The sequence below is a fragment of the Grus americana genome, chromosome 7, assembly GCF_028858705.1.
Source record: "Grus americana isolate bGruAme1 chromosome 7, bGruAme1.mat, whole genome shotgun sequence".
In the NCBI taxonomy this organism is placed as follows: Eukaryota; Metazoa; Chordata; class Aves; order Gruiformes; family Gruidae; genus Grus; species Grus americana.
The window spans coordinates 33179380-33205741 of record NC_072858.1 but is presented as its reverse complement, the minus strand read 5'-3'; the positions used below and the strand labels follow the sequence as shown (position 1 = coordinate 33205741).

Here is a 26362-nt window from a genome sequence, read left to right as displayed (position 1 = left end):
CACACCTGCCAGTGCTTTGCAATGCAAGAAGAGTTCATTACCTCACATGCAGCCAGTTCCCAAGCACTTTCATGCAGTACTGCACAGGAGTAAAATTCCCCCAGAGCACTTAAGCAGCACAACTGGAGAGACAAGAAATGGTGGCAGGAAACACACCTGATCAAGCTGCCTCCAGGCTGAGATGGCAGCAATACATTTCAGTGGATGCAGGATGATTCTGTGAGCACATATACATGAGCAACTTGGTGCACAGGAGAAGGTACAAGTTTGCCTCATGTTTACCCTTGGAATAGCACAGAATGCATTTCAGCATGCCTCTGGTGCGTGCAGTTTTCCTCTTGTGGAAACAAGTCTGAAGCTAAATATTGGTACAGCAGAGCAACTCGTGCAACATGACTGGAAGGTCCTCTTGCAGTTGGTTCTTCATGAACACGTGCACAGTTCTCTTAATGACATGACAATCTGTGCAAAAACCCGCTTTGTGTGGTCTATTATGAGAAAACATGCAGGTGCAAATCCAAGATCAGCAACTGGTGCAGATCTCACTGCTGATAAAGATGTGAGGCAGGCATATGCGTCCAGAACACAGGAAGGTGCCAAATCCACCTGCATTCTTCCCCTGTACCACACGAGGTACTGACACAACCCACACGGACATCTGTTTTGCTCCCTAGTACACCCATTTCCAGCAGTGTGACACATACAACTACAGTGCTTTCAGGACAAGCCCAGGGGCTCTACGTTTAAGTCAGTAAGTCTTGCAGCTAGGCTCACTGTACTTTTGTGACACAGTTAAATCTGTCACCAGAATAAACTACCTGCAGATAACCAAGTTGACTCTACCTATATAACATTCTACAGATATGAAATACTACCACTTGGAGTAAACTGAGATTAGTTGGTGTGGAGGTGGAAAACTCATACAGATGACTGACCATATCTCCCTGTTGGGAGTGGATCAAAGGAAGTCAACTGGACATGGTGGAAAAGGCAAGGGATGAACATGCAACCCCAGCACCAGCTGAGACAAGACCTTACTACTAAATGCAGATTGGATTTTCATAACCTATACGTGACATTGACCAAAAGCTATTAAATTCTAGTTAGCATCCTAGTTTACAAGTAGGAGCCAAGGTTTAAACTTCTTGAATGAAAACACCCCAAAACCCACTAGTTTAATTCCTTGTTAAGTATAAATCAAAGGTGCAGGACAAAATAGTACTCACGTCCAGGCTGGCTATCTGGAAATTGAAAGACATAAGATAAAGCTTTGAAAGAACAGCTCATGAAAATCCTGTCACAGTGAGACTTTAGTGGCCGTGGTCAAGAGACAGAAGAACTACTGCTGGAGAACAGGCAGAAATACAAAAGTGCCTTTCAAAGGAATACTAACCTCTTGCTGTTGGAATACGTCTGTGTATTTGCCCAAACCAAGTTTGCTGAACAGCTCAGGCAGATCAGATCCCTTAAACAAACTGTTCAGGTTACAACCATTGCTTCCTGTCAGCGAGGAAATGCAGTCCATGTAATTACTGCTACTGAGATAGTGTTCAGCTGAAAGGCAAGAAGTGCACATTTAGTCACATCACAGAAGTGCACAATTTTCTGTCATATCAACACTGTATTCAATTAGATCATTAACAAAATATTCAAATCTTCATTATTCAGCAAAAAAGCCTCTCAGTGGTCTGACAGAACAAACAGCACAAAGCAATTTTTTTTGTTAAAGTTGCAGTGTTTGTTTTCTATAGAGCGCTATCTGGGTAAATCTTAAGCAATAAAATCACACGATGTGAACTGTCACACAGATACAAGTCAGGAACTCATACAGGGGAAAGAGCTGCAAGACCCCATTGCTTTTCCTCCTTTTAAACCCTCTCGTCTTTTTTCCAGTGAATATTTTGGAAAACACATTGCACACAAATGCAACCAATCCTTTTTGGTCTGGATGGGGAGAAAACAATGCTGGAACAATTCCTGATAAAGGAACTACATAGTAGTCGCATGATTTGGCTATTATTTTAGTACCATACAGACAAAAAAAAGCAATAGTTTTGTAAAAGAATAAAACTGGAAATACACTCCTTATATAATTTTAAATTACATTTCTAAAAGGTATATCTTTAAAAAAAGGTTTCCAGGGTGAGGGTCTTAAAGCCAAGAAAATTGATTTAGCAGTGCAATCCCTTTCCTCTGTGTGTGCATACTGATAGTATGTAATCACATAATTTGTAATTTTCTTCATGCTGTGTAAGAAAAGGATAGCTCCCAGGGAGCACACAAGGCATTTGTGTAAATGGGGCTGCCGAGAGTGGTCCCTCCCTTATTACAGACACAGGAAAGAATAACAGTGAATATGCATAAGAGGCTTGCAAGAGGTAAAGGATGCTTTCCCAGGTGAGTAAAATTAAGATTCCCCCAGAGATTTCTGCTACAGCCTCTGCTATACAATGCCAATAGGATGTGAAAGCCACTATTTCTCACAACTGGCTGTGCTACATTTCTTATTTTCTGGGCACAAACTAGTTAGAAGCATTTGGGATTGGATTTACAGAGTTTTGAGAATTTCTATCAACCTCAGCTCTATTTTGAAAAAAGTTTTAAAATACAATAAAACGTTCAAAGATTGAAAAAGTGAACATTAAGTCTGACAAATGAAGCAATAACTAAGTTGATTTTTTAGACTTTAAAAGGTGGTGCCTCAATTTCTTCACTATCAAAGTAAGATAACACTAAAATTACCCAAATAGAAATTCATGATCCTACGCTTAGGGCAGATGATGCAAGGTCATGTACTCAAAACTGAATATTAAGAAATCCCTCTTACTGGTGTAGTCAGGAAGCATTATCTTAAAAGCAAAAAAGAAATTCAACACTACTATGCAATCGTGTCAATGAAGACTTACATTTCAGTACTCTGGCACCTATACATTAAGGTAAATACTTTGGCCAAGCCAACTCATAGCTGTTTTTTTTGTCCTTCCTCCACACATTTAATTCTCTAGGAAAGCTCCAGCTATAGAACAGTTTCCCCCACCTCCAATGTATTCACATTTCTAATTTTCTTCTAATGCTGATGTAAATACATTTTTAATCCTTATTTATTTTGATCAACCTAGAGCTTCTGGTTTTGTTCAATTAACTTGGAAACATCAATGGCTTGATTTCAAAGATAAACTTTTAATTTCTTTTATTCTGTGAGTACTTAGAATATAGCCATTCACAGCTGAACTAATGTGCTTTTCAAAATGAATAATTACGAGTATACCAACCATTAATATTTTCTCTAATTGAAGCTATCCTTTCTTAGGATGTCCAACTTTTACTATCTGTGTACTTCACAGTTAATCTGAAATTTAGGTTTTATTCACCTTTGTAAGGAAAACGCAACAAAAAAGTAAACCCAGCCATAGTAGTTATTTCCCCATCATGCAGTTAGTATGGAACAGTTTTCCCTACCTCCATTTTTCACTCCTTCATAAAGGCATATATGAAGTTATTAAGAAGTGAAATTAAGTGGCAAAGAGTTCAAAGTAAAATTTTATTTTGTAAGTTTTAAACATTGATTAAAAAGTAATTACAAAATCTACAGCCTGTATCCACAGAAACCAGTGTTTAAAATCATGTGCTAGGCCATGCCAAATATATGGACGGTCTTATTTTATCACCGTAAAGAGAATCATGCTTTAAAACTCAATATCAGCACCAATTGTGACTTCTCCACCAGTGAGCAAACAGCCCAATAAAGATCTGGCTGTTGTTGCATCAACAACAGAGTAGAACACTGGTAGTCTAAAAATAAGCTTTTAGAGAGGCCTGTTTTCAGTACACCCTGAGAAAAACCCTTCCAAGACAGCAAAGAGCTTTCATCAAGAATGTCTTGCATTTAAAAAATTTCCTTAAAAGTTTTCCATTTGGACCATTATTTGTATATCATGTTATACAATCTTGCATATGCTTTCACTTCTCAATTTGTAAAAAAGTTTACTTTACAGATGCCAATAATTTCCATCCCTAGTGAAGTCATGAAATATTTATATTAAAATAAATACTCATTACTATCAATACGATTTTATTTTTTTAAAAATCAGATCTTAAGAAATTATGAACCTGATTTATTTTGTTTCCGTTTGGGGCTTCCAATTGAGGAGACAAATTCATTATGAGCTGTGGGCCCAAGCCCATTACGGTCTCTCCAGTTATCAGATTCACTGCCACTTCCCAGGTGCTCCCGACTGTTGGACCGTGACAGAGACATTGATGAACCCTGCAAATCACAAAAACAAAATTTGGGCAGAAAACAGAAGTTTCATTGTGACTCAGATGTTTTCTTTGAAGCAGCTCAGTTAAAAAACCCCAGCTTTTAATGCCTGCAAACATTCTTTTGGCAGTTGATCAATAGTCAAATAATTGCAAACTGGACACAAAAGCAGCAGGTGTGCTTAGAACATATGCAGTTTACAGATTTTTAAGCAGAATTTCTTTAAAGACCATGCTTCAAAATAAATTACTTATGATTTCCAAGTTTGTTTCCCAAATGTTCCATGGTATCAAATTCCCACACAAATTCTCAACAAAGCAGTTTATCAACAATATCCCTTCAGGGGAAAGGGAACATAACAGAACATCTATCTGAAGTGGATCGAGTACACAATACTTAACAATATTGTGTACAATACAACAACAATTCTGCAATGATTTGCGAATTTGAATTTTTTAAAAATAGATTTTCATATTCCTGTAAAGTACTAATTATCAACTCATCACTGTGGGTCAGAATGTTCCAAAACAAGGCAACAGTATTCCCTGAAAGCAGCAGTTAACTATGGAATCAGGTGGAAATGTACCAAAAAGAGATGGACATTGATACCACACACTTACATGAACTAGAAATTGTGGAACCAAATGAACAATTTTATTTTATACACTTGCATCAAATTCCAATTGAAAAGCATAACTGAGGAGTCAGCAATCTTTCTGCTATTCGGGAAAATTGACACTACTGAAGAAAAAAAGGCAAAAGCTCTTTTGCATTGGCAAAATCAGGAAGGTGTGAACTATAGTTAGCAAGGCTCAACAGATGAAGAAAGGCAGGAATTGACTTCAAGTCTTACAGAAGAGCAAGAAGAGACAGGGCCTCTACATTATGTTAGATCACAGTGATGAGAGCTCTGAAGCAAAAAGTGTCATCCAATGTTTCTGGAAAACTGAATGCACAGTAAAATATCACAGCAAAGATGACACATGTTTGTTGAGCTTATTTTACAAATTAACTTCCCAGGCATTAGACTATAATACCAATATTACATCTTTCAAAGATTTCAGTACATGGCTGAAACATGCACATGTAGGGAGGAAGTACTGCCTCTAATACAAATGATGTTGAAGACTGCTAAACAGAAGAAGGATACAAGGAATCCAAGACTTTTAGCTTCCCCAGATGTTCACGTAATAGCTCATACCAAACAATGGCAACAGGAGTCCTAACATGCTATCATTCCACAGGAAAGAGCTAAGCCTGCGGTTTGCACATGGACAGACTCCGAGTGACTAAGGTACAGCGTTCTTGGTTAGAACGACATGCCTGCTTAGAGACTTTCTGCAGTGCATCATGGTTTGGGGGAAAACCCCACGCCAGCTCAATCAGTATAGAAAAGTATGTAACAACAACAACAAAAGATTTACATATTGTGGTTATAGCTTTTTCTCACCCTCTAGTTACCTGTAGTTGAATGACACAAAAAGTTCACATGTGGGGAATACCAAGGCACATTTTTACTGTGGTTGAATATTTCTTTTGCATTAAAAGATAGGTATATCCTAGAGAAAACCTGTAGGAAGTCCCAGTCCTGAAGAAACATACCATTTATGTTTTATATAAGTAGGACAGAAATAAAGAAAAAGGTGTCCCTGTGGAAGTATGGAAAGATTACAGCAACTTCAGAATGCCTTTGAACATAAATTCCCTGCAAGATTCCCATGGTGGGACTCTGAAGAGACTTGCTGGACCCTATGGCTGTCTTCTCCTTGGGAATTTCCAGGCCCAGTGAATAGCGCAATAAAGCAAGCTCTTCCAGTTCTACGGCTTTGTCAACAGAAGATAAGATGAGCTGCAGCCATTTCTTGTTCTAACATTCTGCTCCACCATGCAGTGATTCACATTATGTAGTTTATCCATTATGTACACATTGTTTTAATTACGTTACAAAATTTCTACCACTTGTCTACAACTATTGAGACATTTAGTCCTATAAGTTTTTTTAAACAAATATATTTTCAGGACCAGACTTCTATAAAGCTACAGTAAGATTTACAAAGCAAATATAACTGTGTGTCAGGCTGAATGTGTTCTATATGCCTTAATTTACATAAGAAACATTCCTCACAAAAAAAAAATTAAGAACTCTAACAGGAAAGCTAAAAGTCTTATCTGCAAGACTTTTTTTACAAGACATATACATTTCTCAAGAGAAACAACTGTATCATTCGCTAGAAATAAATTTCCATTACAGTATAGGTTTTTTTATACCTCATATGTAGTTGTCATAGATGGCTTGTATGATACATGATTCGCTCTTCTTAGTTCCTTGATAGTTTCTGCAGGCATAGATTTAGAGAACCCCAAACCACTCCACGTATTTGTTGGAGTTCTCACTTCCGTTACAACTGGCTTCTTTAACATAGCTGAAAAAATACAGACAGAATCATATCTGTTTCAAAGAGAAGAGGTTTTGGTTTTCTTTTGGTGTGAGGATATTTGGTTTATTTTTAACAGTGTCAAAGATACGGTTACGTCTTTTATCAGTTTTGTAACTTAGTTTAACCCTGAAATAAGGAGCAACTTTGCCAATATGGCAAACATCTTAAAGCTTAATTTGCATCCAAATAAAATCAAGTATTACAGCTGTGAGGTCTCTGAAAACAACATGGATGATTTGCATATGGATATACTCACACAGAACATGTCCCATCTGCAAGTTGTTTATACTGTATTATTTTACTATGGTGGTATTAAGACATTTTTGGAAAATGAAAACTAATATACAAATGTTTCACTATCAGCTTTAAATTCATTTAAAAATCAAATCACAAAACTGAAACTTCAGAAAATTCTTTCAGCCATGTACTAAAACTTTTCAGAAGTCACTGTTTATCCACATACCTTTGGTTGCTAGTAGCTTCTTCTGTTCATAGTCAAATGCCTAAAAATTAAACATATGGAAGACAGCTTAATTGCCATTTTAACTAAATGTCATTCCAGTACTCAGCTCTTTGTAAAAACAAGAGTTTTGAAAGTGGCCAGTGAATACATCTAGGAGAAACCTGAAGTACTGCACAATAATTTGACAGTAGTCCAGTTAGAGCCTTAGTTACATACAGTGTTCACTCAAACATAGATAACAGATTTTAAATAACTATCTGATATCCATTTGGAGTGAGGCTGCAGTAGTATTCACAAACTGTTTAGGCAGAATTTTTCTTTAATTTTTTTTAATAAGAGTTTTTTAAGCATAGTTTTTCTTCCTTAATCATCTGTTCTTAGCATTTAAAACATTCCACAACAGTACAAAAGAGAAAATATATATCTTAGAAAGCAAATCTAGACACTATAGTTATTTTTAATAATTGTCTTTTGAGTTTACTACTTCTCCATGCACACAGCTTCTGAAAGGAAAAGAACCTAAGTTTTGAGAGAATTAAAAAAACCCTGTATTTGCACTACCTGTGACAAAGGAAGATTTGAAGTTTAAATACCCTGGTTAAATAAATTAACACTTCTTTGAATTATGGATTAGGAAGTCTAAACATACACACAAAACTACAAAAATGCAGTATTAAGTATGAAGAGTTAAATTCACTACCGGAAATAACTAGAGCTCTGAAAAAGAAAAGGGCTGCAAAACACTAACCTTAAGTCTTGTTCCACTACTCCATACAGTCTAGTTATGCCCAAAGTGATAGATCTATACTGAAAACTACTCTGTTACTACTGCTTGACAAGCAGTCAAAGGGTGTCTCTCTTTGTGGAGATATACAGTAATGTAGAAATATTTTACAGTATAGTAGTAGACTGTAGTTGACCAAGGAGGAACAGTACAAGGAAGAAAAACAGGACTACATGTACAAATCCATATTTGTAAAGCAAAACCAGTGTAGTTACTCAGTAAATCCCCCTGTACGCATATGAACCTGAAGCTATAGAAAAAAATTTGTGTTGATACTGCTTATGAAAAGCTGTAAAATGTCTTTTGCATATATAATTCTCTCAAAGAAACAATACAAGATTTTTTTTTTTTACGTACAAATGATGCTTGTGTAGACTAATATAGCCATGCAGTTTATTCTGTACTTAGATTTTTCTTATTCAACACAAGCATAAGGGCATTTTTTTGTCTTCAAGACTCCTAGTTGACAACCTGCTCTTTAGTTGAAAGAGTTAACTTTGCTGGAAAATGCTTTTACTGAAACAGTAACAGCAAGTCAGTCTGCTAGTCAGTCATCTTTGCATTCCGTGATAATTTCACTTTGTAATTGTCAAGTTTTGCACTAGATTTGGGGTTATTCAGGGACACATACCTGCATATTTACATACGACGGCTGCGGAGCTAGACGTGCTCTTTCAGAGTTCTGCTGGGCAGCTGCTGCTCGCTCTGCTGCCCGTTCACTTCCAGGAGCCTTTTTATCAGCCATGGGACTTTCAGAAGCACTTAACTCTGCATCTGAGAGCAGCCTCTCTGCAGTACTGTGGGAACAGAGTCCGTATTAACACCAGTCGCCTTTTTCACAAGCAGTGAACATTCAATGCGATTTTGATAATTGAGCTTTATCCCAAGAAGTTTGGCAGCAAAATTCATGAAACACCAGTACACGGACACCTCAGCGTTTTTAGCTTTTCTTTACTTGAGGCATAGTTTATAGATTCAGATTGAGCTGTCTGGTATCTGGAATTATCACATGTGACTTGCTCAGGCCAGCAGCTCAGCTGTTCTAACAGACTGATAGTAGAGAAAGGCATAATGTGGACTAAGAAACTTAACATGAGTCCTACTTGCTTCAATAATTGCAGTCCTACATGTCAAAGCACGTCTTAATCTAATTCTTTCTAATCAGCCATGTTTTCTGCCTCCTGTAGAAGAATATAAACTCTTACTTCAAAGCAAAGTGACCATGTTTTACATGCTGTGGACTACCCCAGAAAAATGCCCTAAGGAAACTATGAGCACTATATCCTCAACAAAAAGAACAAGACATAAACAACTGAGCCCAGTTACCAGGAATCCTTGGATTTCTAAACTATGAGAGCAGAATTAATGAAATACATATTATAGATTTAACAGTGTAAATAAATGAGGTAGGAGAAAATATGCATCTCAAGAGTGATGATAAACAGTTCCCAAAAGGAACAGTGAAAACACTACTTAAAGTGGATAGGCCAAAACATTGCATTAAGCACAAAACCTGTGTTGCCAAGACATATTATGACTGAAAAAAGCCTTTCCCCGCTGCTGGCTCATTAAAACAAACAAACAAAAATAATCATTGAGACAAGTGTTTGAGAACACGCTGTTATGCCCCAAATATTGTTTTTCTAAGAAGAAAACAGCCTCAAGCACACACAAAAAGAAAAAGACTGTCAGTTAGGAATTGTTCTCAAAGCAATCAAAAAAAAAAAGTGAAAAAATGTATCCTTTAGAAATAGGTAATGAAAGTTCCTCTGACAAACCTCCACTCTTCTGTGGGAGAGATAAGGTATTTATTTTATTCAAGCCAAAGAAAAATACTTAGAATGTACAAAAAGCATTCAAAGTTTGTAATTATCAGACAAACTGGGGGATATATTAATGCTCAATGTGTTTAAAAAAATCAGGCCCAATTTAAATCAGCTCTGAGTATCTTATGACTGAACCACACCTTCTACCTAGAAAAACACATTAAGTATTTTTGCATGGCAAAAGTTCCGTTAATCTGTATTTGCATGTTTAACTTACTGTAAGTGAGAGTTTTTGGTGCCTTGAAGTAACTCAACGGTTTGCCTCTTCGTACAGGCCTGTTTGGAAGCGCTCATCATCTGCTTCAGATCACTGGTATTTGCTGAATGGGATGGACTTCTTGGCATGCCCACTTCTACGAAAGCATCATTGCAACCTACAAGATCAATAAAGAGAAGAGTTAAAGAAAAAAAACTCTTATGTTCCAGTGAACTTACTGAAGGACTGACAACTATGGAACAAAACTTGCTCTTCTCCTTACAGAATTATTCGAGTCTTCAGGGATGGCAGAGGTTAAAAAGTCAGAAATGTAAGTTCAAATGCACAAAAAAAGGTGTTAGTATTTACATATATAGTAGACACTAAGTATTTTCTTTTAAAAAAGTATTTAAAGTAATATTAGTTAATATTAAATCAGAAGTGACTAAGTATTTCAAACAAATTTGATTTTATATCCAGTTTTAATAAACCTTGCCAGGTGCTCAGATAACTTGCTGGAATAAAAGCTCCCCACTTAAAGTTTAAGTATCTTTAGAATGTGTTTTTACAAATATTTATCACCTTAATTGGGCAGTGTACCTTTTATTCAGATCAGCATTTCAAATGACCACAACCCCTAATAAAAGAACATCTCCTTGTTGATAAGTATTTGCAAGGGAAACAAGACCTTTACACATATTTTCTCACGTCTGAAGTGGAACTGGCTTTCCCTCCCTCCAAGAATGATGGGAACAGTTCATTAGTTCCTTTAGCTCCTAAAGGGCAGCATAACTGAAATGTTGTTATAAAACATGCAAATAAATTGTTTGCCAATATCATCTAGGTTTGATCCACACATGATTTTCTGCAATAACCTTCTCAAAGGCATTAATTCTTTCCTTTCATTACAAAGCAAAAATACAACATCGTTTAAGCCAGCAGAGATGGTTTTAAGCAATGAAGTTAAGCTGCTCTAAACATACTAAAATTTTCACAGGTTATTTCCCTCTGCTCTTAGGGAATAAAATGTTACAAGTGCATTGATGTTGACGTAAGGTACAGCTCAGATACTACAACTTCTATTTACTTTCTTTGACAACGAAGCTGGGAGACCCAGCCATATTTTCCTTCGACATGGCTGCGAAACCAATGCACAGGCAATATATTTACATTTTTGTTTTATGAACTGTACGTAGACTTCACAAACACAACCGGGCAAAAGAATGAAATGTCAAAATTTTACCTTCTGCAGTATTTGCCTTGGCAGCTACTTGTTCTGAGGCACCATGAGTACTTGTTTGTCTGACCGGATCACTGTGGTTTGTGCTCAACACATTTTCTCCTAGCGATGTGGCAGACAGTGCAGCATACTTGATATTTGAGGTCTGAAAAGATTGTCGAAAATCATTGAAGTGATTGCTATGCTTAAGGAAATATTGAAAGAATTTCCCTTTTCTGTCTGTGCAGGAGAACAAGAAATTCATTCCTGATATAGGACAACAATATGTTTGAATGTTCCATTTTTCAATCTTGAAGTCATATTTTGAAAACACCACTGTTCTATTTCTAAACTTAGTGGCTTTAAGAATCTATTAATGTAGCTACTTTTCTCTTTCAGCTTTTCTTGGTAGAGATCTATTACAAACAGATCTGGTTCTCCAGAGATAACATCACTTACCTTTACATGACCATTTAAAGAAGGCGAGCCTTTTTTACTCTCTGATTGCATGCCGTTGACATGGACTTCAACAGGAGTCAAGCCTGGTGGTGGAGACGGAGTGTTTTGACTATAATTAGGTACTCCAGACAACAGAATACTAGTTAAGGTTGCTTGGGCAGTAGATGGTATCATTAGGTGTGGAATAGCAGAAAAACCTGTAAGAAAATTTGATCATGTTCTGATTAAGTTTCTCATTTAACTTTCTCAGGCATTATAGTACTTTATATAAATGTCTATGTAGCTTTGATGCATCACTAAACAAGTTCCCATTAGAACTGCATGCCAAAAACATAACCTTTATTCTGTAGGTTAACATAGTTTCCTATATAAAACAGATCAAAACATTGCATGTGACAGCATGTCCTAAGTTCATATTAAATTGTAACTTTAAATTTGGATATTTATTCACCTGTGTTATTTAAGAATTATTAAGGTTCTAAAGAATGAATAATTCCGGATTTTCAATTGTCATCCTAATGCCTTACTGTTGCAGCGTTCACTTAATTTACATTGAATTTCTACCAACCTGTGGCATTTGTGTTAGCAAGAGATGTTGCCCATAACGTGGGACTAGGCGTGCCTGAATTTGGACTCTGCAAGGGACTCACAGAGCTATTAAGGGCATTCAGCAGAGAGTTCGGAGCAGTTGAGGTGTTGACTGACAGAGCCGTTGGACCTAAAAGGCCTGCAAAAAATTATGCAAGTGAATATTTAGCTAAGACTTACAGAATAATATTTTTCACAAAAGTACCAATTAAAACTAACCAAACAAAACCCCACTAAATTGCACCAGCATATTTTACAAACAAATTTTAACATTAAACTTGTTGTTAATTTGGTGCACAGAACACATTAAGAATGCTTGTTCTTAAACTGGGAATCGCATATCCAAGAAGAATTGGAGCATCTTTTATGTCCTTCCACTGGACTCTAATGGCATAACCAAGAGTCTGCGCACTGGCAGCTCCTCAGCCCTACCATCCCCTTCATATCCCCTCCATTACTTCTGTCAGTTTGTTTCGAAGAAGCATCACAGAGAACAAGAAAGCAACTGCACTTCACGACCTCACTTTCATTTCAGGCAATAACCTTTTTCTCAGAAGCTCATATGAATGAATCACTACTTCCACACTAAGAGCTACCCAATTCCTTTTTGCACCTTCAATACTGACTGCAAATCATCCCCCAGATGCATTGCTGATTCCCAAAGCATTCCCTCAAACCAACTCTTCATGTAAGAGCATTCACAAAGCAATTCAGCACTGTACTCTAAGGAGGTAAAAAAAACCCAACCCCAAAGTGCAGGCATGACACAAACAGTAACAAAAGCAGCATTAAAAACCACAATCAAATGGCACAAAACACTTGCCCCCATGTGACCCCCAAGAAAGCACGTGACATGGAAGTATGCAGCACTCCTGGATGGCCAGTCGCAAGGGAACATGGTGGTTACATGAGAACTTCCAGTTTCAAGAACCAGCGTCAAGATTTGTCACCAAATTCTTGTGAGACTGTTTGGTTTTCTATACAATGTTTGATAATCAGGTATTTGCAGAGCTTGAAAATAAAATGGTAATTCCAGTCTGGACTATCCACTTCTATACAATTACATAACATAGAAAGCTAACACATTTCTTTCCTGAATTTTATATTGATAAGCAAGGTCTAAATTAGTAGCACGTACATCCCTCAACTATAGCGAGTTACAGCCAGCACCGAAATGTGGCGTTAGCTATGTTAACTTTCACAGTACTGTTGGCAGGCTTAAGTACCTATTCAAATTCAAGACAACCTAAGACATCACAATACTGCCAAAGAAAAAAATTTGATTTGAAAGAGTTTCTTCTGCAAGTTGTAAAAGCAACATCCTACTTCACCTGCATTTCCCTCCCTTTCACTTTCAGCTGAGTGGGTTTGTGAGCTTCCGGAGGATTTTCTAGAGAGATGAGTCATGCAGCTGATTACAAAAGCCTTGGAAGGAAGTTTTGCAACAAGTTCTTGAAAGGCCAGATGCTTTTGGAATTCCCTAATGCTTTAACATGATTCCTTATGCAAAATACACATCTGGTTCTTTTTTCTAGTACAAGTGAATTAAGTTTTAAACAAACATATATCTATAAAAAAAATGTAAAGATGTATATAGAATAAAATGCATACCAAGCCCAGTGAGCCCTAGTCCTGCTGAAGACAAGATATCCAAACCAGGACAAGACAGACCAACAGGGCAGGAGACAGTAGAGGGATTTGATGCCATGGTAACTCCACTACTTTCAAGTCCCAAGAGACATTTCCGTGCCTCATACATATTTAAGGCATTTCGTTCAACGCTTTTTACAATCACAGACTGTAAGGAAAGAAAACAAAAACCAGAAAAACAATGAACACAACTACATAACACGGATCTGTAACACACACTACTTCTTAGTACTCCTTCATGGCTATCAGTAACATGCACATGGCAGTGAGAGACAGCATGAGATAGTGTCCATGAGCAACTAGTCATGGCCTGGGCAGTAAGCTTAGGGATTTTGTATGCAGTTGACAATGAAAGTGATGAAAGTCCTTTCTAAGAAAAACAATTCTTATTGTACCTTGGTACAAATCTTAAGTGCCCCAAGATCTAGAGAAGTGAACCAATAATTAAAATCTTTTCTACTCGCCTGAATATTTTACAATGAACATCTCCCATTAGAAGTATTTTGTAATTCTGTTTCTTGTGGTTCTTTTCAACATCTTGTTTAGAACACAGTCAGGCTTTTCTCATAGTCATATTATTTGGTTTGGGTTTTTTGTTTGTTTGTTTAATATTGATTGCTAAAGAACACTGTGGTTATGTGAAGGAGCTACAATTTACAACTAATTTCTTTAAAGACAAATCAAGGGTAGTTCTAGTCAGATACAATCTATCTCCTCATAGTTTGGTTTTTTTTATCAGTATCTTCCATACTAAAGCTAATTTCTGTATTGTCAAATATTTAATGAAAAAGTCAAATTACCATAAAGGAAAGCTGCTGTAACATTTAAATTGATATTTCAACCAGAAAATATATATGCCTTTTATAAGTTTATGATCCATTAAGTTAGGGAGGAGGAGCAGACATGTCAATTCATCACCTCTAAAAAGCTGTCATGACTGCCTAAAAAGAATATATTAGCTTTTCACCAACCTTGCTTGGTTGCTTTGGCTTTGGTTTAATGCTTATGAAGACATCTAACTGCTCCATTAGCTGTGTTATAAACTGTGGTTCTACTTCAATTTCTTCCTTCATATCAAACATGAGCACAAGAGGAAGGCAACCCTGAAAAGATGCAAAAATTCATAAAACTTATAGCATATCCTTTTCCCATACAAATGTTAGCAATAAACTGAAATATAGAGATTTTAATACATGCACGACATAATGCACCAAGTTCAGAAAAAACAGCAAGGATGAAATTTCAAGTAAAGCCATTTACTTGTATGCAAGAATACAGGTGTATCCTTCTACCCTGGGATTCTGAACAGTTTGGTGGTATAAGTGTGAAATTATTCATTGCATATTTGATATCCCAATCAGCACGTATGTTCCACACATTAGCTATTTATACAGACTTAGAGGTGTCCAGAGGATTCAAATTCAGAATCCACTATTACCTATTAAATCAGAACAAAATATTGTCAACAATTGATAGCAGGACACTTAAATGGCTTTGTGTTAAACTATGTTTGAGATAAGGAAATAATTCTGAAAAAAATATCTCTAAGTCTTAACTTTTACCTTTCTCTTCCCCTGTCCTAGATCAGCTAGATAAATATTTTCCAGCAATATGGATGACATCTCTGAAACACTTGAAATATTAAAACTTTAATTAAAAAAAAGCATCTCTCAAATAAAACCTCAACCCAAAACAAAAAACTCAATGGTCACTGGATAACTAGAAATTATTAGAATGCTACTTCTCAGAAAATAACAAAAATAGAGAGTGCAAAGTCAGTGAAAAACAAGTGCTACTTTATGTTTACTTTAGTGTTAATCTAAATTCACAAAATATCACACATCAGGAAAAAAGCCAGTAAGATACATTCAAGAAAGTGATCTTATTTAATCAGTGTCCTGCTTTTGCTTCAGAATGAAAAGCAGCAAACTAGTGTATTTATTCTTCAGATCACTGGTTCAATATCATTTGATATATTCAATATTTTATACTGGAATAGCATTTCTCAACAGTACCACTATAGGTACACAGTACTTCCCAAACCTAAAGTAAGTTTAACTTAAGGAAAATTAAAGCAAGCCATCTTAACTATTTTGACTTCAGGAAGACTGACACACACAGCTTAACTCCACAAAGTGAACTTGTCAGAAAAGAGCAATTATCAATAAAGTCTATCTAAAAACACTGAAATCAATAATCAAGGATTTTACAGTAACAGAACTGCTGAGAGCATTTCATACTTGGATTTTCAAAATGTTTTTGAAGAAAATCATGGAAAGTAATATCAGAAGGTCTCACCAAAAGCCAGCTGAATGAAAATACAACTGAAGGTTAACAGGAAAACCAGGAAAAACAGAAACTTCAAAGTTGAAATGTCATGATGTATAAGCATATTAAAAGGCTCGTTTTTTATACTACTGTTTTGTTATTGTATGCTTAGAGCACCTACATCATGATGAGAGGAACAGGACTAAATGTTCTTTGACAGGCAGTGAGTGAACAAAACTGAGTTGTCAATATGTCTTCTGTAATTCAATATAGTACAGTTCCTCATTATTATATGCAAAACTAACAAAAAATGAGTCTTGTTATTTTTTAGTGACAATCACAACACAAATGAAACCAAAGGGTTTAAGATAAGGGGAAGACATAGAACAAGAACATTTTAAACAAGGCTCGAAACCCTTCTCGCTTAGATAAGTATTTAAATCACTAGGTATTCTTTCTTCCTTTTACAATTTGCCCTCATCACTACTACAAGTATTGTCTTATGCACCACATTCAACATATTTCTGCAAGCAATATGCTGAAGATTAGAAACTGAGACTTGCAATGCTTGTCAGAGACAAGGGTTATTCACAATCTATACACCACAGAATTCATAGCCTTCTCAAAGCAATTTACTCAATGAAAGTTACTAGTTGATATTAGGGTTTCCATTTGGACATACTGTCCTACTGTAAGGTATCCATGCACTGCATCATGTTTTATGTTGATACTGTAAACTCTGCCTCAAATATAATCTCTTGTGAGAATTACAGATTACAAGAATTTAGTAGTTCAGAAAAACGGTATGGCGTTTCTTTTCTTGGTATTGATGTTCAGATGCTTCTAGACAGTTATTCCTAGGACCTCTGCAGAGATCCAATCACTATTTTTGAATCACCTCTCCAATTCCATAGGACACTTGTGCTGCCTAGCTGTGAAATGGCGTCAGCTGTTATTATGATGGAATCAGAGGAGCTGGCAGGAGGCAGTAACAACTGACCATGGCAAGAGGTCAGCGTGCAGTCACACCCTGCAGGAAATCACTCCACAACCCAGAAGTCTCACCCCACTGAACAATGCTCAAGAAAGCAAATCAAGTGAACTTTACTTCAAAAGCTGAGAATGACTGCAGTTATCTACCTGTATGTAAGCATTAGCATTGCTGACATATTTGTTTTTTTTTTTAATCTGAAGCTGAAAAATACTGTTTTTACTAAGTTAAGAATTGGAGGTAAGTTTTTATCTGGTCAGTTACTTCTTCCCTCAGCTTTTCACAATTTTATTGGTTAATAATATATGTTCCTTCTTTGCAAAATTTGCTTTTAAAACTTATTTTATCTACAAAACTGGAAACAACAGTTTCAGGACATGTAACACCTGTGAGTTGAAACAGACCAAGTCTCTTAGGTCAGTGCAGTTCTGAGTGCTATAGGGTGATATACTGGATGTGATCTGGGATAGTAAGTTGTACTAATGTATTTGGAATTATTAAATCAAACTTCAGTATTTCAAAATACGTCCCTTGCACAATTCTAAGTTTCTAGAGTAAAGGTGTACTTTGATGTCACATGATAGCTTGTTTGCATTTCCTTCTACTTCATGAACCTCCAGAGAGTCCTACTTAAACCTCACCAAGGAAATGCATAGAATAAAGCTATCTTAGTATTTACAGACAATAATATCCTAGAATATAATAATCATTAAAGTAACCGTATAAACAGAATGGCACCATGTTTTGTTTTGTACCATATAGTAAGGCACAGTGCCACATGAGAGATGTGGACTTCTGGAATGTAATGGTATCATAGTTTATCCTGATACCAGCTTTGAATTGGATTTGAGTCCAGTCCTCCCATGTGCTGTGCGTAAATATCCATATATTAAAAGAAAAATCTTTGTACAAACATTAGTAGTACTATGATGCCTAAAGGCTCCTGTGAAGGTTAAAGACCAATATAACAAAAACTTACGCAAATAATAATATTATTCATCACCAGAGCTATTTTTATAAAAGACCCTGTAGTACTGAGGCTATGGTACTAGAAAAAAAAAAAGTCAGACTGCAGAATGAGTAATATTTCCCTATAGTTCTCCAGTTTCCTTGAAAACTTGCCTACATAGGAACTGAGAAATTCCTACCAATTTCCCCCCAAAAGAAACCTACTTAACATGACAAACGCGGAAAATACAGGTTGGCAAAACAAAAACAACCCACCACCCAGCAACACCAAACCCTCCAAAAATCTGCCTTCTACTCAGAAGCATATTGTTACCGTAAATTTAAATTACTTATGTTGCATTTATATTGCCAAGGTCATTTTTTAAATCATACCAGAGATCACAAATGTTTTAGATAACTACAAACACTCCCGAAACATTGACAAAAATAGAAGACTCAACTGAATCAGCTTTTTGCTATGTGAGCAGTAATCCTTCCTCTGTAAGGCTAGTTTACATTTGACCAATAAATACATGCAGAATGAGCATATTTTCTATAATCTGGCATTTTTTTTTTCCAAACAAGTTTCACTGAAAATATTTACCATGAGATATTGCCTGGCAAGACAGACAGACTCAATTGTGCCCTGGAGGTAGACAGTGGATTTCTTCTGTGGGTTACTAGGGTCAGGGAAGTGGATCTGAGCACCAGTCCTCTGCATGATATGTTTGATGTTACTGCCATTTCGACCCATCATAAAGAGATGATGCTGTGCTGCAATGTCTAGTTGTGTGCTCACAGGGATCGCAGAGGCCAGGCTCCCAGCTAGGTGTTCTAAAAGCATGGCTGTTCCTTCCTGCGGGGGAAATGCAAGAAACCGGTGAAACAGTGCTCACAGGCATACAATACAACATTTCAGTCTGTTTCCTTAATTGTCATGGATTCCACAGTCAAGATAAACAAAACAGAATTTTCTTTAAAAACCCGATTGATTTGTTAAGGGTAAGAGATGGATTAAGCTCTACTTGTTATTCGTGGTTTAGGACCAAATTTAGTGTTTAATAGCCATTGTAAAAGACAACATTGAATGGTTTGGTCCCAGTATGTCCAGATATAGGAAAGACGATAGATTTATTTGGGTAGGGTAGGTATACTTGCAAAATTATTCTTTCAATTTTGGCCCAAGATGTTCTAACTGACTTGAGATACGCCCATTCGAGACCATTTCAGTCTGTCTCACTGACAGTTGTTAACAAGGAAACTTTATTAAGTTAAATAGGCTCATGGCAGTTCCTCTACTTAACTGTCAAATTCACATCTCCCAATTCTGGTTTCGCAAGATGAGTTTTACTGACTGTTACGGCAACTTTCAAGGTTACACATTTGAGTGCACATTGAGAAGATCAAAGCATGAAGAATTCATGGTGGGTTTTTTGTTTTGTGGGGGTTTGGTGACCTTTTTTGTTTGCGTGTTTTTTTTAATTAAAAGATGGGTAAGACTAGCACATATTTCAGAATTGCTGGAAACCCAAACAGGTGTGCAAGAGAAAAACAGATTAAAAGCTTCTCACAAACCATGCTAAATCCTAAACTTAAAACTATTTGCTACACATTTTTACATCTCATCTATACCAATTAAGTTTAAAAACACCCCCACGAACCCTGAGACTTCAGAAGTGATTATACAATAATAACATGTATTGATGAGGCAGGATGTAACAGTAATATAGTTCTTAAGTACCTATATTATAATTATATTTATGACATGCAGAAACTTACTTAAGACGACACATTACCTTCACAGCACTAGTGTTATTTTGAGACCCTCTGACAATGACTGTAGCACCATACATTCGAGAGCGTTGTTTAAAGGAAACTGAAATATTATACGTCTGAGATATATGCTGAATTGTGGGAGAATTAGGATCTGGGATTGGTTGGAGAATTCCAGCAATAGGCAATTCAAACATGAGTACCAATGGAAGCAGCTCCTACAACAACATTAAAGAGAAAATATTGACAGCCGAAATCACACTCACTAGAACTATTACTGAATTGTAATGTGTTGGTCAGTGATTATTAAATTGACATAATACATCTGCTGCCCAGAGTTCATTGGTAAAAAATATCATCTATCTTGAGTTGGAAAAAGGCAACAATGTTTCCAGGGACAGGAGAGTTTGTTTTTCATAGGTTTTTTGTTTGGTTTTGCTTGTTTGTTTTTCCAAAACAGCAGGATCTTTTGCAACTACGTAGCACCAATAAAGCCAGGTAATTTCCCACACTTATCCATGCAGACCCACAAACAGGTCAAGATTTGTAAAACTTCCTAGAGAAGTCTCTTTTCTGCCATGGATTAATTGGAGCTCTGAAGTCAGCTACAAAGCTACATAAGCATCAGCTTCCTTCATGACTGTCAAGACCGAGGCAGTTATCCATGCCAGAATACACATACAAGTCAAAACTAGAAGGTAAAGATAGAAGAATGCTACAAGTGGAGAATGGAACTGAACTCCACCAAATTATTTACTCAAATTATACATGAGGATGGTTAAAATTCAAAAGGCAGCAGTTGTCTTTCCCAAGTCATAGATTCTCACAGGATGCCTGAACTTCTACAGGCCATCTGTGGAAGGTAAATTAAGATGCAATTTTAAACACAGTATGGGATACTTTACATCTTGCTTATACTGTGCACTTCATGTTCAAGGTCCACCTTGGGCAAGTTAAAAATTTGGCCAGAATGCAAATTACTGTTTTTACAATACCCTTTGCATTTTACTCGTATGGATACTCACATTTGCTCCTATATTTCTGCTGTCGTAAGACAGAGCCAGACAACCTAGGGTTCTCAAAACTATACTTTTTTTTTTTTTTTTTCCTTTCAAGTGTTTTCAAGGGAACACTATATCAAAATAGACCATTACCCGAATTCTAACTCTTGCGGACTCCACTCCAGCTGGCTGTCCTGCAATAGACACCTGGAAGAGCAATAATATAGAAAACATAGCATCACAATTTCAAATGAGGCATTGGAAAAGTTATTGATACACCTGTGTACTCTTAAAAAAATATAAAAAAATCAACAGTTATTTCACATCTGGTAACATCCTACAGTTCTCTAAACAGTGGCTGAAAACAAAAACCAGTTAAAAAAAGATCTGTGAGTATTATAGCATCTTGAGTTACATAGGCTTAAGCAACTAGAAAAAAATTGATACATCAAACAATATAGTTTGGATCAAATAATGGAATTACTACTGTACACACATGCTCAATGCTAATATTCAACAACAGTAGGTTTTCTTGAACGTTTTGAAATTACTGTCTTTTCCTCAGCGGCCACTAGGACGCACAAGACTGAATTCTAAAGACAGCGATAAAAGACTTGAAAGTAAACATTCCAGTAATATTAGCATTACAAAAGATGTACAATTCAGGTTCAATGACTTATTCTAATGAAGCTGAACTCTTACAACAGGACATTCATTTTCACTAGCTATCCAAGTTTAGATTTCAACTAAGTTACATCATAAGCCAAAAAGCACCAAGAAATTAATCAATATGCTAAATAAGTCAGGTGTTGAACAGGAAAAAAATTTACAAAAGCAGTGCTTTTCATACTGCTTCTCTACCATTCACACTAAGTTGTTGACTTCTGTATGCTCTAAACTATTTTAGTTTAAAAAAATTAAAGTTATTCATGAGCCATCACAAATTGTTTCCATCTGTTTCTAAAGATCTGCTCACTTAGGAAGTCCCATGCTTTCCACAGAGTGTAAATACCAAAAATCTATTTCCCTGCACATGAACTCACCATGCCCAGAAAACCCAAATTGACGAAATAAGTCTAGAGATGTTTTATACTCTCAGGAATTACAGTGTGAGTTAAGTATTAAACAATACTTACTTGGTTGCTTTTCTCTGCTTGATTATTCCTATTTGAGTCTGGAAAATGGATATGGCATCCTGTTTCCTCCATCACCTTTTTAATATTATTGCCACCTTTACCTATCACATGAGAATGTTCTGTATGTGAAACATCCATCTTCAAGGTTACCCGATTGCTCTGGAAATCAAGCACCCAGATTAGATTGGTTCAGAGCAGAACCTGAGTATTTTAGAGTAATGTACTTCAAGAATGACATTCAAAATTGTATTTCCAAAGTATTTTTGCTGTGGCTTAACTGGCTTACTACTCAAGTAAGATGTTTTTAATATGGATCATAATCAGATGCTAAACCATTGACATTTTCTTTCCAATGAAGGAATAACATGGAAATAAATACCCTCAAAGATATATCTTCAAAAATGTCTAAGGCTTTTAAAACACACCCTAGCTTTTATCAACTGTGACTTAAACGTCCTTTTGCAATCTGTTCAAATTTATTTTTTCTGTGTTCTTTCAATTGCAGCCACACCCTCCTCTCTGATCTGAAAAGATCTTATGATGAAGACTTTGGCAAATCAAAGCCATCGGACCTAAAATAACAGGGTTTTTTCCTCCTTTAACAAACATACCAAATTTTTCTGGTACATCAGTTTTTAGATTACACAAACACCGCCTACAGCTGTCGTTAAAAGTGATATTGTTCACAGTCCATAACAATGTTAATAGCTGTTCAAAAAAATGGCGCTTATCACTGGAGTGTTCCTTTTGGCAATCTGTTTGGAGAATCAAAAAGCTGGCATACAACTACACAGGAGCCACACACACTGCCCCAAAAGACTTGATACTGGATGAAAAAAGAAAAATAATCTGATGAACATGAGACCCTTGGCCAAAATATAGATATTTTAGAAATTCTGGTCCTAGTGTTTCAGAGTACGAGAATGCAGCAACAGTTAAAGACAGAACTGTTCCTAAAATTGAATTTCAAACAGAAACAAAGTTTTAGTTCCGCTGAAGTGGCCGCATAATCTGCTGTTTGCAGTGAAGCTGTATTTCAGATTTTAAAGTAAAAAGCCCAATCCCATGAACAAACTATGTATGTCTTTAGCCATATGGCTGGAAATAATATTTCTATATAGTCCAGATCTGGAAAAAGTGCTTTAAAGCAAGTATTTTCTTGTAGCGTGTTTAAATACATTCGTATACACCAAATACCAACATCCGGAAGGAATATATTGGAGACTTTGCTTTGGAGCATCCATAAATCCCTTCTGTTGAAATGAAACCATTTAAAGAGATCAATGTCACCACCAAATTAGGGGTTAAGGTGTTATTCAAAGTAAGTTCTTTCTTACTTTTGTGTCCAAGACAGACATGATTTTCTCTTTTGCTTCTTTAACATTTTCCTTTTTTCCAGAGACTTTAATATGGGGATCTATAAAAGAAAAAGACTTGTAAGAAAAATACAGTAAAATATCTATCAAAAATTTCCTCACTGCTTACATAAGTTTGAATCCGTTATTTATAGCTCAGCAATAAACTGTACCACTAACCTTTGGCATTCAGCTAAAAACCAAATATATTGTTCCATCCCTTCCGCCCTTCTGGTAATTAGGATTATCAGATCAGTCTATTAAACATGATAACCAACCTCAAATAAATAGAAATCACACATCACTATTATAAACGTTGTCTGCAATGCAATTACATAGCCAAGCCATCATGTCTTCTCAAACAAATATTAAGAGGACCATAGAAGTTTTTTGATAGCCTTGTTCAAGCTTAAACACAATGTCTAAGAAATTCCCCCACCAAACTCAAACCCACCCTCATCATCACTTCATGATATTTTATTAGTCTCTAGAACTATTCTTTGCAGTTTTAACCTGGCTATAAAGGTGTCTACATCAGAAGTTTTCTGATTGAAGTTATCAAACTTAAATGACACTTAAATAATAAATCAAATCTTTGAAATGTCAAGTATATAAATTAAGATTTGCTACTAAGCTATATACCCAGGAACACCACCTGCTGATGGCACTTTTTGCCCAGTGAGATCTAAAATGTTGATTCTACAACATACTTCAGTTTACATTATAGTTTTCAGTCCATTGTCCTTAAACAGCAGAAGGTGGTGTGCTGAGCTTTCAGTTACAGTTCTGCATCCTGGATGGGAAAGTACAGAAGTGACTTTGGAACTAAATCTACTATCAACTACTCAAAAAAAAGTGTGAAAATTACACATTAGATAGTTTAGCAGCACCATCTGGTGTCCAGAACCATAAAGTGTCACAACGCAAAAATCACTGCCAAAACATTAAATATAGGTTCAATTAAAATAAGCAAACAAAAAATCCCCAACTATCACTCAAATTTCCAGGTATTAGAAATAAGGATATGATTTTGCAGATGTCGTCTCTCTTTCCCCAGTTCTTGAATCCCCTCCCTTTTGCAGTGTAAGAATGCTTTTTCTCCTATGATGGGATAAACTGTTCTCAAAAAAAAATAATCTAAATGCTCTTCTGGCTAATGAATTAATCTAATTCATTATGCCAGACAGATAGATACATCGTAGGGTATATAAAAGTAAATATATTCTCAAAGGAAGGAGAAAACATAGCCCTAACACAACGTATCTGCCTTTCCCATCATCTCAATGATTGAAATCACTTCACTAGTAAAGAAATGCCAAATAATACAACTTCAGATTGTAAACCTGTTGTATTCAATTGAAAATTGAAACTGTTTAAGCCATGCCTGGATACTCTTTTCGTTCCAACAATAAAAAACCTCTAGTCTTTATCACTGGGGAGTTCTGAGCACATTCTGCTGGGGATACAGAAACACTGACGGAACACAGGATTCACTGCCAAGTTTCATGAAAGTCAAGAAAAATGTAGCATTTTCAGTCCTGAGAAACAGATATATTTCATTTTCAAAAACGGAAAAACTGTAGTCGCAAAAACATGGTATGCGCATAGAATCTACAGAAGCTCCACAAATCTGCTGCTTCAGCCTTTTTACAATGGAGCAAAGTAAAAAAAAAACCAAAGAAAAAACCAACAAAAAACCAAAATAGTCTTAAGGGCAATATTTCTTTTCTTTTTTAAGTTGACAGTAAGCCATGTGGTTCTAATGTGTTTAAGCTGTGAATGATATTTGAAGTGGATGTCACAGGCAGAAGTTCCCAGAAGCAAATTCTAGCACACTATGTATGCTCCAAGTGCTCTTTAGAGGCAACCAGGAAAAACACAAAACCAGACCACCACCACTTTGGGGTTGATTTTCACATATTTGTAAACATACTCTAATACACATTTGGTCACAAGTATGAAAAATATTTGAAATAAGCCTGGCATCCTATTAGTACCAAAGAAGATTACTACTTTTCCTTAATACTATTTGTTTAGCCATGGAGCCAACCGAGAGCTCATGGGTCAGGATTAAAGGGAGGGCAGGGACAGGTGACACTATAGTGGGCGTCTGCTACAGGCCATCCAACCACGAAGACCAAGCAGATGAGGCCTTCTATAGACAGATAGGAGCAACCTCACATTCAAAAGCCCTGGTCCTCATGGGGGATCTCAATCACCCCAATATCTGTTAGAGGGAGAACATAGCAGGGCACAGACAATCCAAGAGGTTCCTGGAATGTGTTAACTTCCTTCTCCAAGTGATAGAGGAGCCAATGAGGAGAGGTGCCATGCTGGACCTTGTTCTTACCAACAAGGAGGGGCTGGTGGGAAATGTGAAGCTCAAGGGCAGCCTTGGCTACAGTGACCATGAAATGGTGGAGTTCAAGATGCTCAGGGCAGTGAGGAGGGTGCACAGCAAGCTCGTTACCCTGGACTTCAGGAGAGCAGATTTTGGCCTCTTCAGGAATCTGCTTGGTAGAATACTATGGGACAAAGCTCTGGAGGGAAGAACGGCCCAAGAAGCTAGTTAATATTCAAGGATCATCTCACCCAAGCTCAGGAGCAATGCATCCCAACAAAGAGGAAGTCAGGCAAAAACACCAGGAGGCCTGTATGGATAAACAAGGAGCTCCTGGACAAACTCAAACAGAAAAGGAAGCCTACAAAGGGTGGAAGCAAGGGCAGGTAGCCTAGGAGGAATAGAGAGAAATTGTCCGAGCAGCCAGGGATCAGGTACCTTCACCTAAGACGACAGGCTGAGAGAGTTGGGGTTGTTCAGCCTGGGGTACAGAAGGCTCCGGGGAGACCTTACAGCAGCCTTCCAGTACCTGAAGGGGCCTACAAGAAAGCTGGAGAGGGACTGGTTACAAGGGCATGGAGTGACAGGACAAGAGGTAATGGGTTTAAGCTGAAGGAGGGTCGATTTACATTAGATATTAGGAAGAAATTCTTCACTGTGAGGGT

At 36.7% G+C, this 26362-nt stretch overlaps 1 protein-coding gene across 2 annotated transcripts in view; it reads right to left on the bottom strand.

The window, feature by feature from the left end:
• The window catches only part of BICC1 (BicC family RNA binding protein 1), a 112418-nt gene that overhangs the window by 5261 nt on the left and 80795 nt on the right, over positions 1-26362 (bottom strand). For both annotated transcript variants that reach the window (XM_054832286.1, XM_054832287.1), the window contains 16 exons: positions 23339-23418; positions 22002-22160; positions 21019-21072; positions 19888-20082; positions 18696-18947; positions 14856-14987; positions 13846-14032; positions 12215-12373; positions 11647-11843; positions 11212-11353; positions 9990-10146; positions 8578-8743; positions 7163-7202; positions 6530-6684; positions 4111-4267; positions 1394-1554 (listed from right to left, as the gene is read on the bottom strand). In XM_054832286.1, coding sequence (XP_054688261.1) covers positions 1394-1554; positions 4111-4267; positions 6530-6684; positions 7163-7202; positions 8578-8743; positions 9990-10146; positions 11212-11353; positions 11647-11843; positions 12215-12373; positions 13846-14032; positions 14856-14987; positions 18696-18947; positions 19888-20082; positions 21019-21072; positions 22002-22160; positions 23339-23418 — 2393 coding nt within the window. The remainder of the gene's footprint in view (positions 1-1393; positions 1555-4110; positions 4268-6529; positions 6685-7162; positions 7203-8577; positions 8744-9989; positions 10147-11211; positions 11354-11646; positions 11844-12214; positions 12374-13845; positions 14033-14855; positions 14988-18695; positions 18948-19887; positions 20083-21018; positions 21073-22001; positions 22161-23338; positions 23419-26362) is intronic.